Raw genomic sequence first — 15,765 nt, 5'->3', positions numbered from 1 at the left:
GGTGTCGTCGCGCGGGCGCGTGCGCAAGCTGACGGCGAAGGCGCGCGGGCTGCTGCGGCACTGACGGCGCTCGCCGGCGGCGGCGCGGCGCGTGGCGCGCCTCATCGCGGCCGCGCGCTGCCTGCTGCGGCGCCGCGCCCGCCGCTGACTGCTCAGACCCCTTGCCTGCCTGTGAACACGTACTCTTGTAGTGTTATACGGAGCGGACTGTACATAGGGTTAGTGTCATTGTCGCGAGCGGTGACAGCCAGACTGCCTACCGATTTTAAGTGATGATAATATTTGACGAGGAATGTTTTATCGGAATATTGATGAAATTTTGTGAAATGAATTGTATAAGAAATTTGATCTCGTTTCCTTAGGTTAACTTATCGTTTTATGTACTTTAATTGAATATACGATGTACTTTATTGTGTATATTAAGATGTATATGTTAGTTTAAGGTCGAATATGATTCACTAGTTTGTACTGAATGTCGAGGTCGGGTCGGTCGGGGAGGGGGGGCGTTCGCTCATGCGACACTAGAGTCGCGGGTGATGCTCTACGCATATGTTGAGCTTATTTGAATGGACTTTGATAATTTATTTGTAATTTTCTTGGAGTTCAAACTAGCTTCGTAGCAAACAGCATCAAATTCGGTTCAGTGTATGCAACAGTAACGGACAGAGTCGCTTCCGCGTTTACAGTATCAGTATACACTAGTTTCCTCACCCGTGTCAGTCTCAGTAGCCCGGACGGCGCATGCGCGAAGTTTCGTAACGACCGGTTGTGTATTTATAACGTGAAAGCGTAACGAACAGACAAACACACGTTCGCGTTTAGAATATCAGTCTGGATTGCGTTTAGTTGCGACTGATAAGGTTATATCAAGTCTGCGTAGCGCACTTGTTCGTTTGTAGAGAAACAAATGAGAGTCACCTCTAACTCTTCTTAAGTCTTCAAAGCGAAGGTATAAAGAGGAACCCCTCGTGGTTGGAAGACCGTGAGTGATCCTTATATTTTTATGGTATAGGTTGGCGGACGTGCATATGGGATACTTGATGGTAAGTGGTCACCATCGCCCATAGACAATGACGCTGTAAGAAATATTAACTATTCCTTACATCATCACTGCGCCACCAACCTGAGAACTAAGATGTTATGTCCCTTGTGTCTGTAGTTACACAGGCTCACTCACCCTTCAAACCGCAACACAACAATAGCGAGTACTGTTGTTTGGCGGTAGAATAACTGATGAGTGGAAGGTGCCTGCCCAGACGGGCGCGCACAAAGCTCTACCACCAAGTTAACCCGCGCGAGCCGAGAGCACGCTATCGGCTTAAGCAGTCGCCCCCCCCGCGTGACTGCGGCGCGTCCCCACACTCGGCACGCCCAGCGCTCTGTCGGTCGCGTGGCGGCGCCCCCGCCGAGCCGACCGGCTGTCGAGACGGGACGCGGATCGTCTGTCGCTGTCTCGCTCTCTCAGTGTTCAGTGTGTGTCTGTGTCCGACGACACTTGTACGGAATCTGTACCCGAGTGACAGATGTGTTTTATCTCAAGACTGCGAACTGAAATAACCCGCTGGACAGTTGCTGGTCTTTTTACATCGAAGAACAAATATAGCTTTAGTCTTATCAGAGATACTCACTGAGCTCGTTTGTATTTAACAAACAAATAACATTGCTGGAGCCTACGTTACTCTTTATTACACCAGCTTTCCGCTAGTGAAAGTTCCTTCGGAGTTAAGCCGTAACAAACAGACAGACAGACAATGTAAAATATGTTTCCTTTTGTGGTATATGTATCGTGTACACATACATATGCATTTAGCAAAAAGCGGTTATTCTAATATTACAAACAGACACTCAAATTCTATTATATGTATAGAATATACTAGAACAACTCAAGAGGTGATCATCGTTGCGTCTGAAGCGCCATCTGCCGTGCGTTGTCGGTGCAACAGACACGTCGGCGACAGACAGATACTGTAACGTTTATGATATTAGTATAGAGTTCGGCGACGGTCGCCGCGGTCGGGACAGATGTCGGCGAGCTACAGCGCCAACTAGCGGTCAGAAACAACATATATAGTATGCGAACCTCCGTGAGAACAATACTTAATATATTTGCTGACTTGCATAGCGATCGATCAAAGCTATAAGTTAAGCTGTAGCAATTTGTATACGATGATAGGTTACGTCACTGCTAAGAGACTTATTAATGAACTAGCGACCCGCCCGCCTCCGCACGGGTGCAATAACGGTACTAGATATACTACAGAATATACAAAGTTGATAGCTCTTTGTCATGAGACAATACAAAACAATGTGTTCATATACGACGTCTCTTTGGAAACCTCTAAAGTAATCAGAGTTTCTCTACTGTATTGTGCGTGTATTATATGCACATTTAAACCGTACTCTCGAATCAATCTATATATTGAAATGCGTTGTGTAATTTTATTAAAGCGACTTTGTTTTATACTATGTACATATTGTCCATGATAATTATTAAATAATTGATGTTTGCTGCCTTTACAGGCGTGTATAGCGTAACATAAGCGTTTTGATACTTGTTGATTAAACACCCTTAATCGAGTTCTGATCAAAGGAGTCTGTGTGGGACATTTCCACAGTCTTGAGTTGAATTACATGAAATAATACGGTTTTAGATAATAAGAATTTTTGTAAGTTATACAGGATTGGAGTTTCGTACAAGTGTTGTTGGGATGGCTGTATGTAAATTGAAATGTCAATACGAACTCTACCGTCTAAGAGATAAGTGTTAATTTTGTGTGAAGATGTTTGTATATACGTGTGTGCAACGAGCGTTGCGTGGAAACCAAAATAAATTGATTATTTTGTAGTCGAGTGTTTCATTCAGACGAGCTGTTCCCGCTGCGCCGTAGCGACCTCAGGCTGGACCGCGATACTCCTCGCTGCTCAGGTGTGGAGTGGCGTCTTAACTTCTTTGACTTCTAAAATGGATGGTATTTCTAGGGTTCTGTACTTAAGGAAAAAAATGGGACCAAACTCAGTCGAGCTCTCTTTAACATAATTATTCTGTTTGCTAGTTTTGTAGAAAGTATGAAATCAAATCACAATATACTTTATTCAATATTTTGTATCGTCATTTAACAATTATTAAGTGAAGCCACCACCGGTTTAGAAAGTAGATTCTATCGAGAAGAACCGACAAGAAACTCAGTAGTTAATCATTTTCACCATTTTAGTTAATTACAATAACATATGTATGCTTGTTTTATTTCGGATCCTCAATTAATGATATTCTCTCAATAATCTTTATATGTGGTTCCAATCAAATCTGCTCGCTATTAATATTAATAAAACATGCTATATGATATTCAAAGCGAAAAATAAAAAATATAACTTCACACACCTCTTACAATAAATAATATACCTTTGCAAGAGGAAAAGCAAGGAAAATATCTAGGTCTGAGACTTGATACATATTTAACATGGAATACACATTGAACAACTTAGATCACTAGAACCTAAGGATGCTTTACAATAAAACTAATAAGTAATAGGTGTCATTGATAATCATGTTTATTCAAAAAAAAAATCATAACATTATATATAATCGTTTTCGAATTTTGACATCGCGATTTAGACAATTATTTATTTTGACTTAACGCCATCTGGTAACTGCAAGCTACATTAATTACGTATTAATGTACACACATTTAGAACATATTACAAACAAACTCTCTAGCCTAATCTGTTCAGTGAGACCAACGGTTCGATGTTTACCTCTTTAAATTCGCTTAATGGTTTACAATAGTTTAGTGAAACCACATCTGTTGTATCTCATCGAAATGTGGGGTGTGGCATCAAAAAGCAATATAGCCCAACTTCAAATTGCTCAAAATAAATTAATTAAATTACTTTTTCATTACCCTTATTTAACAACTTCAGATAAAGTCTACAAAGAAACCAAATTAATGAATATTAAGCAAGTATACAACTACACTACTTGTATTCTTATACGTAAAATCTTAGACAAAAAAATACATACAGAAATATCTTTCGAAAGCAAAGGTCAATTACACAAATATGCAACTAGAACTGAGAGTGGAAAAAAGATGATTATTTTTGAGGGAGCGAAACTTTATAACAATTTACCTAAACAAGTAAAAACTCTAACAAATTTTTCTATGTTTAAATCTCGACTTTATAACCATATTCTGTGTAACGATTCTCTGTTAAAATAATTAATTGAAACTGTTATCTCATCTGTTTTGCTGATCCGAACGAATTGTTATATTTATAAGTTAGAGATAAGTTCTCATGTAAACGACGTTGTCGCAATGAGAATAAAGTTCTTTAAACTGAATTTATCCTGCCTGCAAGTCCACTAGTATTTATTTCACGCGTTTTTTATCGTCTGCGCGATATAATTTTTGAACATTTAAATTAAAATAGATTACAAGCTATTTATTTTATGTACCGCCGGCTTGGAATATAGATTCTACGGAGAAGACCTATCGAATTTATATTATTTGGTAGAGAGAAAGAAATTTTTTTTATATCTAGTACATATTTGCCGAAAAATATCATTTTAAATATTCCATATTTAAATAGCGTGCGAAAACGCTATTTGGACATTATGGCGTTGCAATGGGGTTGGTGATGTCACTTGCCTGTATTATAATCTGTGGTACATATAGAAGGCATTATAAACAATATTTAATCATACCGTCATAATCATAAAAAATATTTATGATGAAGACTATACTGAAAAGAAATTTAATAAAAGTAAAAATAATTATATTTTTAGAACCAGAAGTAGGAAGTAGGTTAACCTCTAAAACAATTATCTTTAATTTAAAATAACAATCAATCTACCACAAAAGAAAAACATTTAGTGTACAACACAAATAACGATCAATAATCACATTACACCGTAATAATTATAATTGCAATTCTCAATGTGTCAACTACGAATCTCCCGCCTTTTTTTTTAAAGGGAAGTTGTGTGACTTGACGCTGATGTTGCTTGTTTATTCCAACAATATATATTTTAAAATAGCTTTGATTTTTATTTAGGTTTCAGTTCTTTAATGTCTATTTTTTATTATTTATGTGGTCTCTGTGTAATAACTTAGAATTGTAAAACATTGATCTTAAGCAACTTTATGTTATCTGTTGCGCTTAACTTAAACGTCAACTTGACATTTGCGATGACTAATGTGTTTGTCGTCAATTTGTCGTGAAAGACTGAAAGTCATCAAATACAAAACATTGTGAATTGCCAAATTTAAAACACGTCACATTATTATATTTTAACAATTAAATATTATAGCATACTGTTTATAATCACGAAAGATAATCAAACCATTTGTATTGACACAGATAAAAAACATAACATTTTGATAACATTCAAATTTCGCTGAAATTAGTAAAATTTCGCAATACTTTAACAGGCAACTGTGAACTGTTATCCGACTTTGCGTAGGAATCAACGACGAATCTTTTATAAATGGATCCAATAATGGAAGAGCATCAAGGGCGGGCGATGTACAATCCATTTACACTCGGTACGACACAAAAATTTTATTCAAATCATTGAAATATATCGTAATGAACAACTTTCGTATCAGACCTCGATGAAATTAATAAAGAGTTAGTTGTTAGTTTATATTAAACAAGTTGTAGCCGCGGCCTCGCTCGCGTGGCAAATGTCATCGCTGTAACGCGAAAGCCTCCGTCATTGCGAGCCTCCGCGCCATGTACCAGCGTCGTGTGTCCGCAGGCGCGGCGGGCGCGGGCGCGGCGGGCGCGGGCGGCGTGTCGGTGTCGTCGCGCGGGCGCGTGCGCAAGCTGACGGCGAAGGCGCGCGGGCTGCTGCGGCACTGACGGCGCTCGCCGGCGGCGGCGCGGCGCGTGGCGCGCCTCATCGCGGCCGCGCGCTGCCTGCTGCGGGGCCGCGCCCGCCGCTGACTGCTCAGACCCCTTGCCTGCCTGTGAACACGTACTCTTGTAGTGTTATACGGAGCGGAGTGTACATAGGGTTAGTGTCATTGTCGCGTCAACGTGACGTCTGCCAGACTGCCTACCGACTTTAAGTGATGATAATATTTGACGAGGAATGTTTTATCGGAATATCGATTCAATTTTGTGAAATGAATTGTATAAGAAATTTGATCTCGTTTCGTTAGGTTAACTTATCGTTTTGTGTACTTTAATTGAATATACGATGTACTTTATTGTGTATATTAAGATGTATATGTTAGTTTAAGGTCGAATATGATTCACTAGTTTGTACTGAATGTCGAGGTCGGGTCGGTCGGGGAGGGGGGGGGGGGGCGTTCGCTCATGCGACGCTAGAGTCGCTGGTGATGCTCTGCGCATATGTTGAGCTTATTTGAATGGACTTTGATAACTTATTTGTAATTTTCTAGGAGTTAAAACTGGCTTCGTAGCAAACAGCATCAAATTCGGTTCAGTGTATGTAAGAGACAGAGTCACTTTCGCGTTTACAGTATCAGTATACACTAGTTACCTTACCCGTGTAAGTCGCAAGAGCCCGGACAACGCACAATGACGCTGTGAGAAATATTAACTATTCCTTACATCGTCATTGCGCCACCAACGTTGTGCCTGTAGTTACACTGACTCACTCACCCTTCAAACCGGAACACAACAATACTGAGTACTGTTGTTTGGCGTTAGAATAACTGAGGAAGGGCCCCGGTGCAAAGAAAAAGAATCGAGCCCTCACCCTCTCTTTCCCATCCCTCTTCAACTAATAATTAAAATTATAGAAACCAAATAAGAAATCTTGTGCGCAGGGTCGTGTTTTTAGCTTCAGAAGCTAAAGGTTTAGTTAAGAGGTCCCTGGTGCACTGCACCACCTGCCCTACGGTAGATACGCCACTGATGAGTGGGTGGTGCCTGCCCAGGCGGGCTCGCTCAAAGCCCTACCACCAAGTCGCCCCCCGCGTGACTGCGGCGCGTCCCCACACTCGGCACGCCCAGCGCTCTGTCGGTCGCGTGGCGGCGCCCCCGCCGAGCCGACCGGCTGTCGAGACGGGACGCGGATCGTCTGTCGCTGTCTCGCTCTCTCAGTGTTCAGTGTGTGTCTGTGTCCGACGACACTTGTACGAAATCTGTACCCGAGTGACAGATGTGTTTTATCTCAAGACTGCGAACAGGAATAGCCCTCGATTGACCCGCTGGACAGCTGCTGGTCTTTTTACATCGAAGAACAAATATAGCTTTAGTGTTATCATAGATACTCGCTGAGATCGTTTGTATTCAACAAAAACAAATATGCTGGAGCCTAAGTTACTCTTTATTACGACAGCTTTCGGCTAGTGAAAGTCCCTTCGGAATTAAGCCGTAACAAACAGACAGACAGACAATGTAAAATATGTTCTCTTTTGTGGTATATGTATCGTGTACACATACATATGCATTTAGCACAAAGCGGATATTTTATTATTACAAACAGACACTCAAATTCTATTATATGTATATAATATACTAGAACAACTCAAGGAGTGATCATCGTTGCGTTTGAAGCGCCATCTGCCGTGCGTTATCGGTGCAACAGACACGTCGGCGACAGACAGATACTGTAACGTTTATGATATTAGTATAGAGTACGGCGACGGTCACTGCGCTCCAGCGCCAACTAGCGGTCAGATACAACGTATATAGTATGCGAACCTCCGTGAGAACAATACTTAATATATTTGCTGACTTGCATAGTGATCGATCAAAGCTATAAGTTAAGCTGTAGCAATTTGTATACGATGATAGGATACGTCACTGCAAAGAGACTTATTAATGAACTAGCGACCCGCCCCGGCTCCGCACGGGTGCAATAACGGTACTAGATATACTACAGAATATACAAAGTTGATAGCTCTTTGTCATGAGACAAAATAAAACAATGTGTTCATATACGACGTCTCTTTGGAAACCTCTAAAATAATCAGTGTTTCTCTACTGTATTGTGCGTGTATTATACATTTAAACCTTTCTCTCGAATCAATCTATCTATTGAATACAAAACGCATCGAAATGCGTTGTGTAATTTTATAAAAGCGACTTTGTTTTATACTATGTACATATTGTCCATGATAATTATGAAATAATTGATATTTGCTGCCATTACAGGCGTGTGTAGCGTAACATAAGCGTTTTGATACTTGTTGATTAAACACGCCCAATCGAATTCTGATCAAAGGAGTCTGTGTGGGACATTTCCATAGTCTTGAGTTGAATTACATGAAATGATACGGTTTTAGATAATAAGAGTTTTTGTAAGTTACACAGGATCGGAGTTTCGTACAAGTGTTGTTGGGATGGCTGTATGTAAATTGAAATGTCAATACGAACTCTACCGTCTAAGAGATAAGTGTTAATTTTGTGTGAAGATGTTTGTATATACGTGTGTGCAACGAGCGTTGCGTGGAAACCAAAATAAATTGATTATTTTGTAGTCGAGTGTTTTATTCAGACGAGAGGTTTCTTAGCGACCTCAGGCTGGACCGCGATACTCCTCGCTGCTCAGGTGTGGAGTGGCGTCTTAACTTCTTTGACTTCAAAATTGGATGGTATTTCTAGGGTTCTGTACCTAAAGAATAAAATGGGACCATACTCAGTCGAGCTCTCTTTAACATAAATGATTGTGTTTTGCTAGTTTTGTAGATAGTACGGAACCCTTCGTACGCAGCTTGGACTCACATTTGGCCGATTTTTTCATAGCTCTGTATCAAATCAAATCAAAATATACTTTATTCAAGTAGGCTTTTACAAGAACTTTAGTATCGTCATTAAACAATTATTAAGTGAAGTTACCACCGGTTCGGAAAGTAGATTCTATCGAGAAGAACCGGCAAGAAACTCAGTAGTTAATCTTTTTCACCATTTTAGTTATATGTATGCTTGTTTTATTTCGGATCCTCAATTAATGATATTCTCTCAATAATCTTCATATGTGGTTCCAATCAAATCTGCTCGCTATTAATATTAATAAAACATGCTATATGATATTCAAAGCGAAAAATAAAAAATATAGCTTCACACACCTCTTACAATAAATAATATACCTTTGCAAGAGGAAAAGCAAGAAAAATATCTAGGTCTAAGACTTGATACATATTTAAGATGGAATACACATATAGAACATATTACAAACAAACTCTCTAGCCTACTCGGTTCATTGAGACCAACGGTTCGTTGTTTGCCTCGTCGATTTCGCTTAATGATTTACAATAGTTTAGTGAAACCACATCTGTTGTATCTCATCGAAATGTGGGGTGTGGCATCAAAAAGCAATATAGCCCAACTTCAAATTGCTCAAAATAAATAATTACTTTTTCATTACCCTTATTTAACACCTTCAGATAAAGTCTACAAAGAAACCAAATTAATGAATATTAAGCAATTATACAACTACACTACTTGTTCAACACTGCACTATTTTTCTGTTCATACTATGTGTATAAATTAAAGATTCCATGCTCTTTTTAAAAACTCGTTTTATTTACTGCATACAACATTCATTGGTGAATCAATTGTAGAAAAACAAAAATCAGCACGAAAAATCTCGTAATTCCATTTAAAATATAATTCAAAAGGGAAATTGACATATAACACAAACTTTTTTATGACATAATAATAAAAACTATTTTTAAACATAACTATTTTAAACATTCCGCCCACCAAGAACTTGTTCTTTTAAATTACTCACAAAATAAAATTAAGTTAAACAATATAAAGACCGCCCACCATGACACAGTAAAACTAAACTAGTATAACAATAATTATAGTAAATAAATTTATATTAACACTCTGAATCACAATGAGAAAACTAAAATTAATTATCATTGACAGACTCACTCATGGGTAAAAAACAAAGTTTGTTACACGCTCTTTTGAATAGACCGCTCTTGGTTTTAACTGTAACAACACGAGTGATGTTGTCCTTCCCCGTGTGCTTTTTCGCAACTTTTCCAAGTAGCCACTTGGCGGGTGGCAAATTTTCGTCTCTGATAATTACTATATCACCAATCTCTGGTTCAGCTCCCTTCGATGACCACTTATACCGTTGATTTAGTGTAATCAGATATTCAGCTGACCATCTCTTCCAGAAATCATTTAACATTTTTTGTACAAGTTTCCATCGCTGTAGACCTGTAATATTGCCTTTGGAGTAATCTTCATCTGGAATTGTTATTAATGGTTCTCCAATAAGGAAATGACCCGGAGTTAGTGGCAATACGTCACTATCACTCAATGGACACAACGGTCGTGAATTCAAACATGCCTCTATCTGCGTTAGTAACGTAGAAAGCTCTTCATACGTTAGAGTAGTGTCACCTATAACTCTTTTGAGATGATACTTTGTAGAGCGAACACAAGCCTCCCAAAGCCCTCCAAAATTTGGTGCTTGAGGTGGTATATAGTGCCACGTAGTTCCTTCATTTGCTAGCAACGTTTTTATTTCCTTAGAAAAGTCAGAAACAGCCTTATTAAACATCTCTCTCAATTCTTTATCAGCACCTACAAAATTGGTACCATTATCGCTGTACAGATCCTTACAATAACCCCTTCTGGACACGAATCTTCGAAAGGCTGCTATGAACCCTTCAGTAGATAGGTTGGAAACTGCTTCTAAGTGGACAGCGCGGGTAACCATACATATAAAAACACATACATAGCCCTTATAAGATTTTGAACCACGACCTGACGCGAATCTCAATTTTATGAAGCCAGTAAAATCTACTCCCGTAGACTTAAATGCTCTCTCAGGTTTCAGTCTCACTGATGGTAGTTGACCCATAAATGGATGAGATTTTTGTTGTGAATACCTGAGGCACGTAATACAATTTCTGTAACATTTTTTAACATTATCTCTTGCTCTTAATATCCAGAACTTTGACCTTAAATAATTCAGCATTGCCAGCGGTCCACCATGCAAGAGTTTTAAATGAGCATCTTGTATGATTAATTTTGTGAGGTGACTAGTACCAGGTAAAATAATAGAATGTTTCTTATCAAAACTTGCTTGGGAATGTTCAATGCGACCACCAACTCGTAAGACACCATTGACATCAAGAATAGGACAAAGGGTATGTAATTTGCTAGATTTTGATACATATCCATTATTCTTTAGCATATTAATATCATCCTTAAAATGAAAATTTTGGGTGTCTTTTATACAAATTTGTAAAACTATGTTCCTCTCTTCTGGTGTAATGTTTTCTGGTAGAAATCTTATCTTATTTGGTATTTTCCAAAGCAGAACTCTTCGACAATAAGATAACACTCGCAATAGTCTCTGTAAATTCGAAAATTTCGTCCATAGAAATTCCTCATCCTTTATTTGAACCACTGCGCTCATATTCTTAATGGATCTTTGTTCTTCGTTTGTTATAAAATCACTGGATTTATATGTTTCGTACTCATTTATCTCTTTGAGCCATGATGGGCCAAACCACCACAAATTGAGATCCTTCAAATTTTCGGCTTGAATACCTCTTGATGCACAGTCAGCAGGATTCTCCTTCGAATTGACATGATTCCATTGATCTCTATTCAGAATAGTCAATATTTCTGACACTCTATTACTGACGAACGTCGTCCAACGGCTTGGTTCACCGGTTATCCATGCTAATACTGTGGTAGAGTCAGACCAGGCTCGTAATCGTTCCTTTGGAATGTTTAGAACTTGCGACACTTCAAAAATTAATTGGGCTGCAAGAAGAGCTGCACATAGTTCAAGACGTGGGATGGATATTTCCTTCTCCACTGGAGCAACTCTAGTTTTTGCCGTGATTAGATGGACTCTAATATTCCCTTTTACATCCTTACTTTTCATGTAAACTGCAGCAGCATAGGCAGCTTGCGAAGCATCTGCAAATGCGTGAAGTTCTACGTAATAGCCACGTTTTACTTGCAGCCATCTTGGAATAATTATGCTTTTTACGTTAACCAAATCACATCGAAACGCTAACCACTCTTTCAACAAGTCTGGTGTAAGATTATCATCCCAAGCTAAGCCAGACTTCCACAACTTCTGCATGTAAATCTTGGCTGTAATAATGACAGGCGCAATCCATCCCAATGGATCGTATAATCTTGCGATATCCGATAATACATTTCTTTTCGTTATGGACATATCTGCTTCAGGTACATGATGCAAGTATTCAAAATTATCTGTATTCTTATTCCAACATATACCTAAAACTTTAATCATATTATTTTCTTTAAAAATTACAGCTTGATTTGATCTTATTTTATCTGCTTTGATGTGATTAAGTAAATTCTCGCTATTTGTGCACCACTTTTGTAGACAAAAGCCTCCAGCCTTCATCAATTTGTTCATTTGATCGTAAATCTCAATAATCTCATTTTCGTCATCACCACCTGTTAGTAAGTCATCCATATAAAAATCTTGTAACGTTATCTTGGCTGCTATTGGGTACTTGGACTTTTCATCTTTTGCTAGTTGTTGTAGACATTTTACAGCTAAATATGGGGCGCATGAGGTACCAAATGGGAGTCTTACATGTTTATAGGTTTCTATGGGCTTGTTCGGATCAAATCTCCACAAAATTCTCAGACAATCTGAATCATCACCATGTACACGAATCTGCCTGTACATTTGCACAATATCAGCCACAACACAGTATGGATGAAGTCTCCATCTCATTAAAATATGTCTAAGATCTTGTTGAAGCTTAGGTCCTATGATAAAGCAGCTATTCAATGAAACGTTGTTAGATCCTTTACAAGAAGCGTCAAAAACACATCGAACCTTGGTAGTTTCTTTATCTTCTCTTATCACAGCGTGATGTGGAAGATAAAATACTCTAGAGTTCATCTCTGAATCCGAAACCTTAATCATGTGATGTTGAATTATGTAGTCTTCTATCACCTTTTTATAGTCATCATATAAGTCTGGATTTTTAATTAGTTTTCTTTCGAGTAGTTTAAATCTTCTAAGAGCAATTTCTTTTGTTTCACCTTTAAAACACTGTGGATCTTCTTCATTAAATGGTAACCTTACTATGTACCGTCCTTCTTCATCTCTTGTTGTTGTTTTTTCAAAAAACTCTTCACAAATTTTCTCATCTCTTGTCATTTTCTTAACTAAATTCTCTGGTCCTCTTTCTATCTCCCAAAATTTGGTTAAGAGCTGATCCTCTTCCAATTGTAGGTGGAGATTGATAATTCTATTTGATTTATTAGTCTTATCGATACGTCCTGATAAGATCCAACCTAATTGCGTGTTCTGTGCAATAAGGCCACACTTCGATGGATGTTTCTTAAGACCCTCTAAGATGATTTCGCTAAGGATGTCCACACCTAAAATAAGATCAACTCTGTTTGGTAAGAACGAAGTCAATGTACTCAAGACGAATGCTTCAACTGGCATTGTAAACGAATGATATCTCGACTCTAATATAAATGAAACCGAACTCTTTGTATGTGTCTCCCCGTCTCCCACTCCTGTTATAAGGCCATTAACTGATTTCCGTTCAAGACCCAGAGCTTGAACAGTAGCTTCGTTGATAAATGATGCCTCAGAACCTTGATCTATAAGAGCACGTGCAAATTGACAATAGCCAGTTTTGGTTTTGATTTTGACCACTGCTGTGGCCAATATTACTTCTCTGCGTCTCTCCTGTGTAAAGTGAGTTGATATCTTAGTTTCCGTTTCAGTTTCAATGTTAAGCTCCTTCGACTCGTAAGGATATAAGTCTTGTTTTCGTTCAATGTGCAACAAAAAGTGATGACGTTTTCCACAACGTCGACAACAGGTTGATTGGCGACAAAACTTAACTGTATGATTATGTCTCAAACAATTAAAACACAATTTCTTTTCTTGCACAAACTCAATTCTTTCTTCAGGAGATTTATTTGCAAATTGCTCGCAATGGTGTAGTATGTGTGATCCAGAACACATAGTGCAGGTATTTGTACGTGAAATATCTCCATTTCTCTCATAAGTAGAATGAAATGATTTCTGCTTGATTAGTTGTTTTGATGGATTTATCATCTCTAATGTTCTAAAGCGAGTTTCTAGAAATTTTGATAAATCTTTCCACATCGGTAAAGCGTCTGATTCAATTTGACTAACATGCACTTCCCATTGTTTGCGAGATTCTTGATCTAACTTGGACACAACTAAATAATTAATGAATAAGTCCCAATTCTCAGTGTTTACACCTAAGTTGTTAAGCGATTTCAGGCACGCCGCAGTGGTATCCAAGAGTTGTTTCAAATTAACCGCCGAATTAGTGATAACATTTCTTTGATAAAACAGCTTCTTCATAATCTCATTAGTATTATATCTTAAATTGTTGTATCGCTTTATCAACATTTTCCATGCCTCACCATAATTAATTTCTGTAGTAGATAAATTTTTAAGAAGGTTTGCAGGTTCCCCCGAAAGACTGCTCTTTAGATAATTCAGCTTTTGCACTCCACTTAAATTTCCATTTTCATGGATGAGCGAAACGAAGAGATCATAGAAAGATTGCCATTCATCATAATCTCCTGAAAATGTTGGCAAATTGATCTGCGGCAATCGTACTTCATACAAGTTCGTCGACTGATTTGAAGAATTTTTCCTTGACATCGATGATGTTATTTGCTCGAGATCTTCTTTTAACTTTACCTTAAATTCAAAATAAACTTCATCATATTTATCAAAGATTTCATTTCTAAAATAATTTAATTTAATTTTTTCGGTGACTGTCACTTTCGATATTATTTCCGCATGTTGATCAAAAAATATTGTATATAATTTTTCTATATGTTCAAGCCTCGTTTCTATGAACGCCCGTGTAATCCTTTCTTTTGGTGATTTTTTATAATTTCGAAAAGCTTTTTGTAAATTTTCTAGTTGTTCTTCTTGTTTTAAAATCGTAGACTCCATTTTATAATTTGATTTTCTGAACTGTCAATATCAACTAATTTATATTTTGAAATCTTGAAAATACGTAATTCAGTCTTTATATTAATATCAATAACACATTTTTTAAAATCCGTAGTCTCAGTTGAACACAATCTATTTTTCTAAGTCCCACAATTGCACAGATTCTTCTAGTCTTTTACCGTACTTTATTTTAACGTAGGTTCCGTTTTTCACTGAATGCACGATGTTTTAAGTCCAATCTTCATCAAGTCTGAATTTCTTCCCGGGTTTCGGCACCATAATGTTCAACACTGCACTATTTTTCTGTTCATACTATGTGTATAAATTAAAGATTCCATGCTCTTTTTAAAAACTCGTTTTATTTACTGCATACAACATTCATTGGTGAATCAATTGTAGAAAAACAAAAATCAGCACGAAAAATCTCGTAATTCCATTTAAAATATAATTCAAAAGGGAAATTGACATATAACACAAACTTTTTTATGACATAATAATAAAAACTATTTTTAAACATAACTATTTTAAACACTACTTGTATTCTTATACGTAAAATCTTAGACAAAAAATACATACAGAAATATCTTTCGAAAGCAAAGGTCAATTACACAACTATGCAACTAGAACTAAGAGTGGAAAAAAGATGATTATTTTTGAGGGAGCGAAACTTTATAACAATTTACCTAAACAAGTTAAAACTCTAACAAATTTTTCTATGTTTAAATCTCAACTTTATAACCATATTCTGTAGCGATTCTGTAACGATTCTCTGTTAAAATAATTAATTGAAACTGTTATCTCATCTGTTTTGCTGATCCGAACGAATTGATATATTTATAAGTTAGAGATAAGTTCTCAATTCT

The 15,765-nt window shown here is 37.6% G+C and overlaps 1 protein-coding gene across 1 annotated transcript; it reads right to left on the bottom strand.

Annotated features, from left to right (window-relative positions):
* Positions 1 to 1,310: 1,310 nt before the first annotated feature.
* On the bottom strand, positions 1,311 to 13,927 carry LOC124541520. The gene is made up of 4 exons (XM_047119436.1): positions 9,856 to 13,927; positions 6,928 to 7,024; positions 5,722 to 5,964; positions 1,311 to 1,506 (listed from the first exon to the last, which is right to left on the bottom strand). Exons 1-4 carry the CDS (start codon positions 13,925 to 13,927, stop codon positions 1,311 to 1,313), a joined length of 4,608 nt encoding a protein of 1,535 aa, XP_046975392.1.
* Between the last annotated feature and the right edge of the window lie 1,838 nt (positions 13,928 to 15,765).

This window comes from Vanessa cardui, chromosome 28, assembly GCF_905220365.1.
Source record: "Vanessa cardui chromosome 28, ilVanCard2.1, whole genome shotgun sequence".
NCBI classification, from domain to species: Eukaryota; Metazoa; Arthropoda; class Insecta; order Lepidoptera; family Nymphalidae; genus Vanessa; species Vanessa cardui.
Note: the sequence above shows the minus strand (reverse complement) of the source record. Positions and strands in the feature narration are given on the sequence as shown.

Bases quoted from the DNA above. Each gene is read 5' to 3' on its own strand.
- LOC124541520 (XM_047119436.1), bottom strand. From the start codon at position 13,927: ATGTGTTCTGGATCACACATACTACACCATTGCGAGCAATTTGCAAAT. The intron at 7,025-9,855 runs GTGAGTCTGTCA...CCGTCTCGACAG, and splicing joins ACTTTGTTTTTTACCCATGA to CCGGTCGGCTCGGCGGGGGC. The intron at 5,965-6,927 runs GTAGGGCTTTGA...ACGTGTTCACAG, and splicing joins ACGCGGGGGGCGACTTGGTG to GCAGGCAAGGGGTCTGAGCA.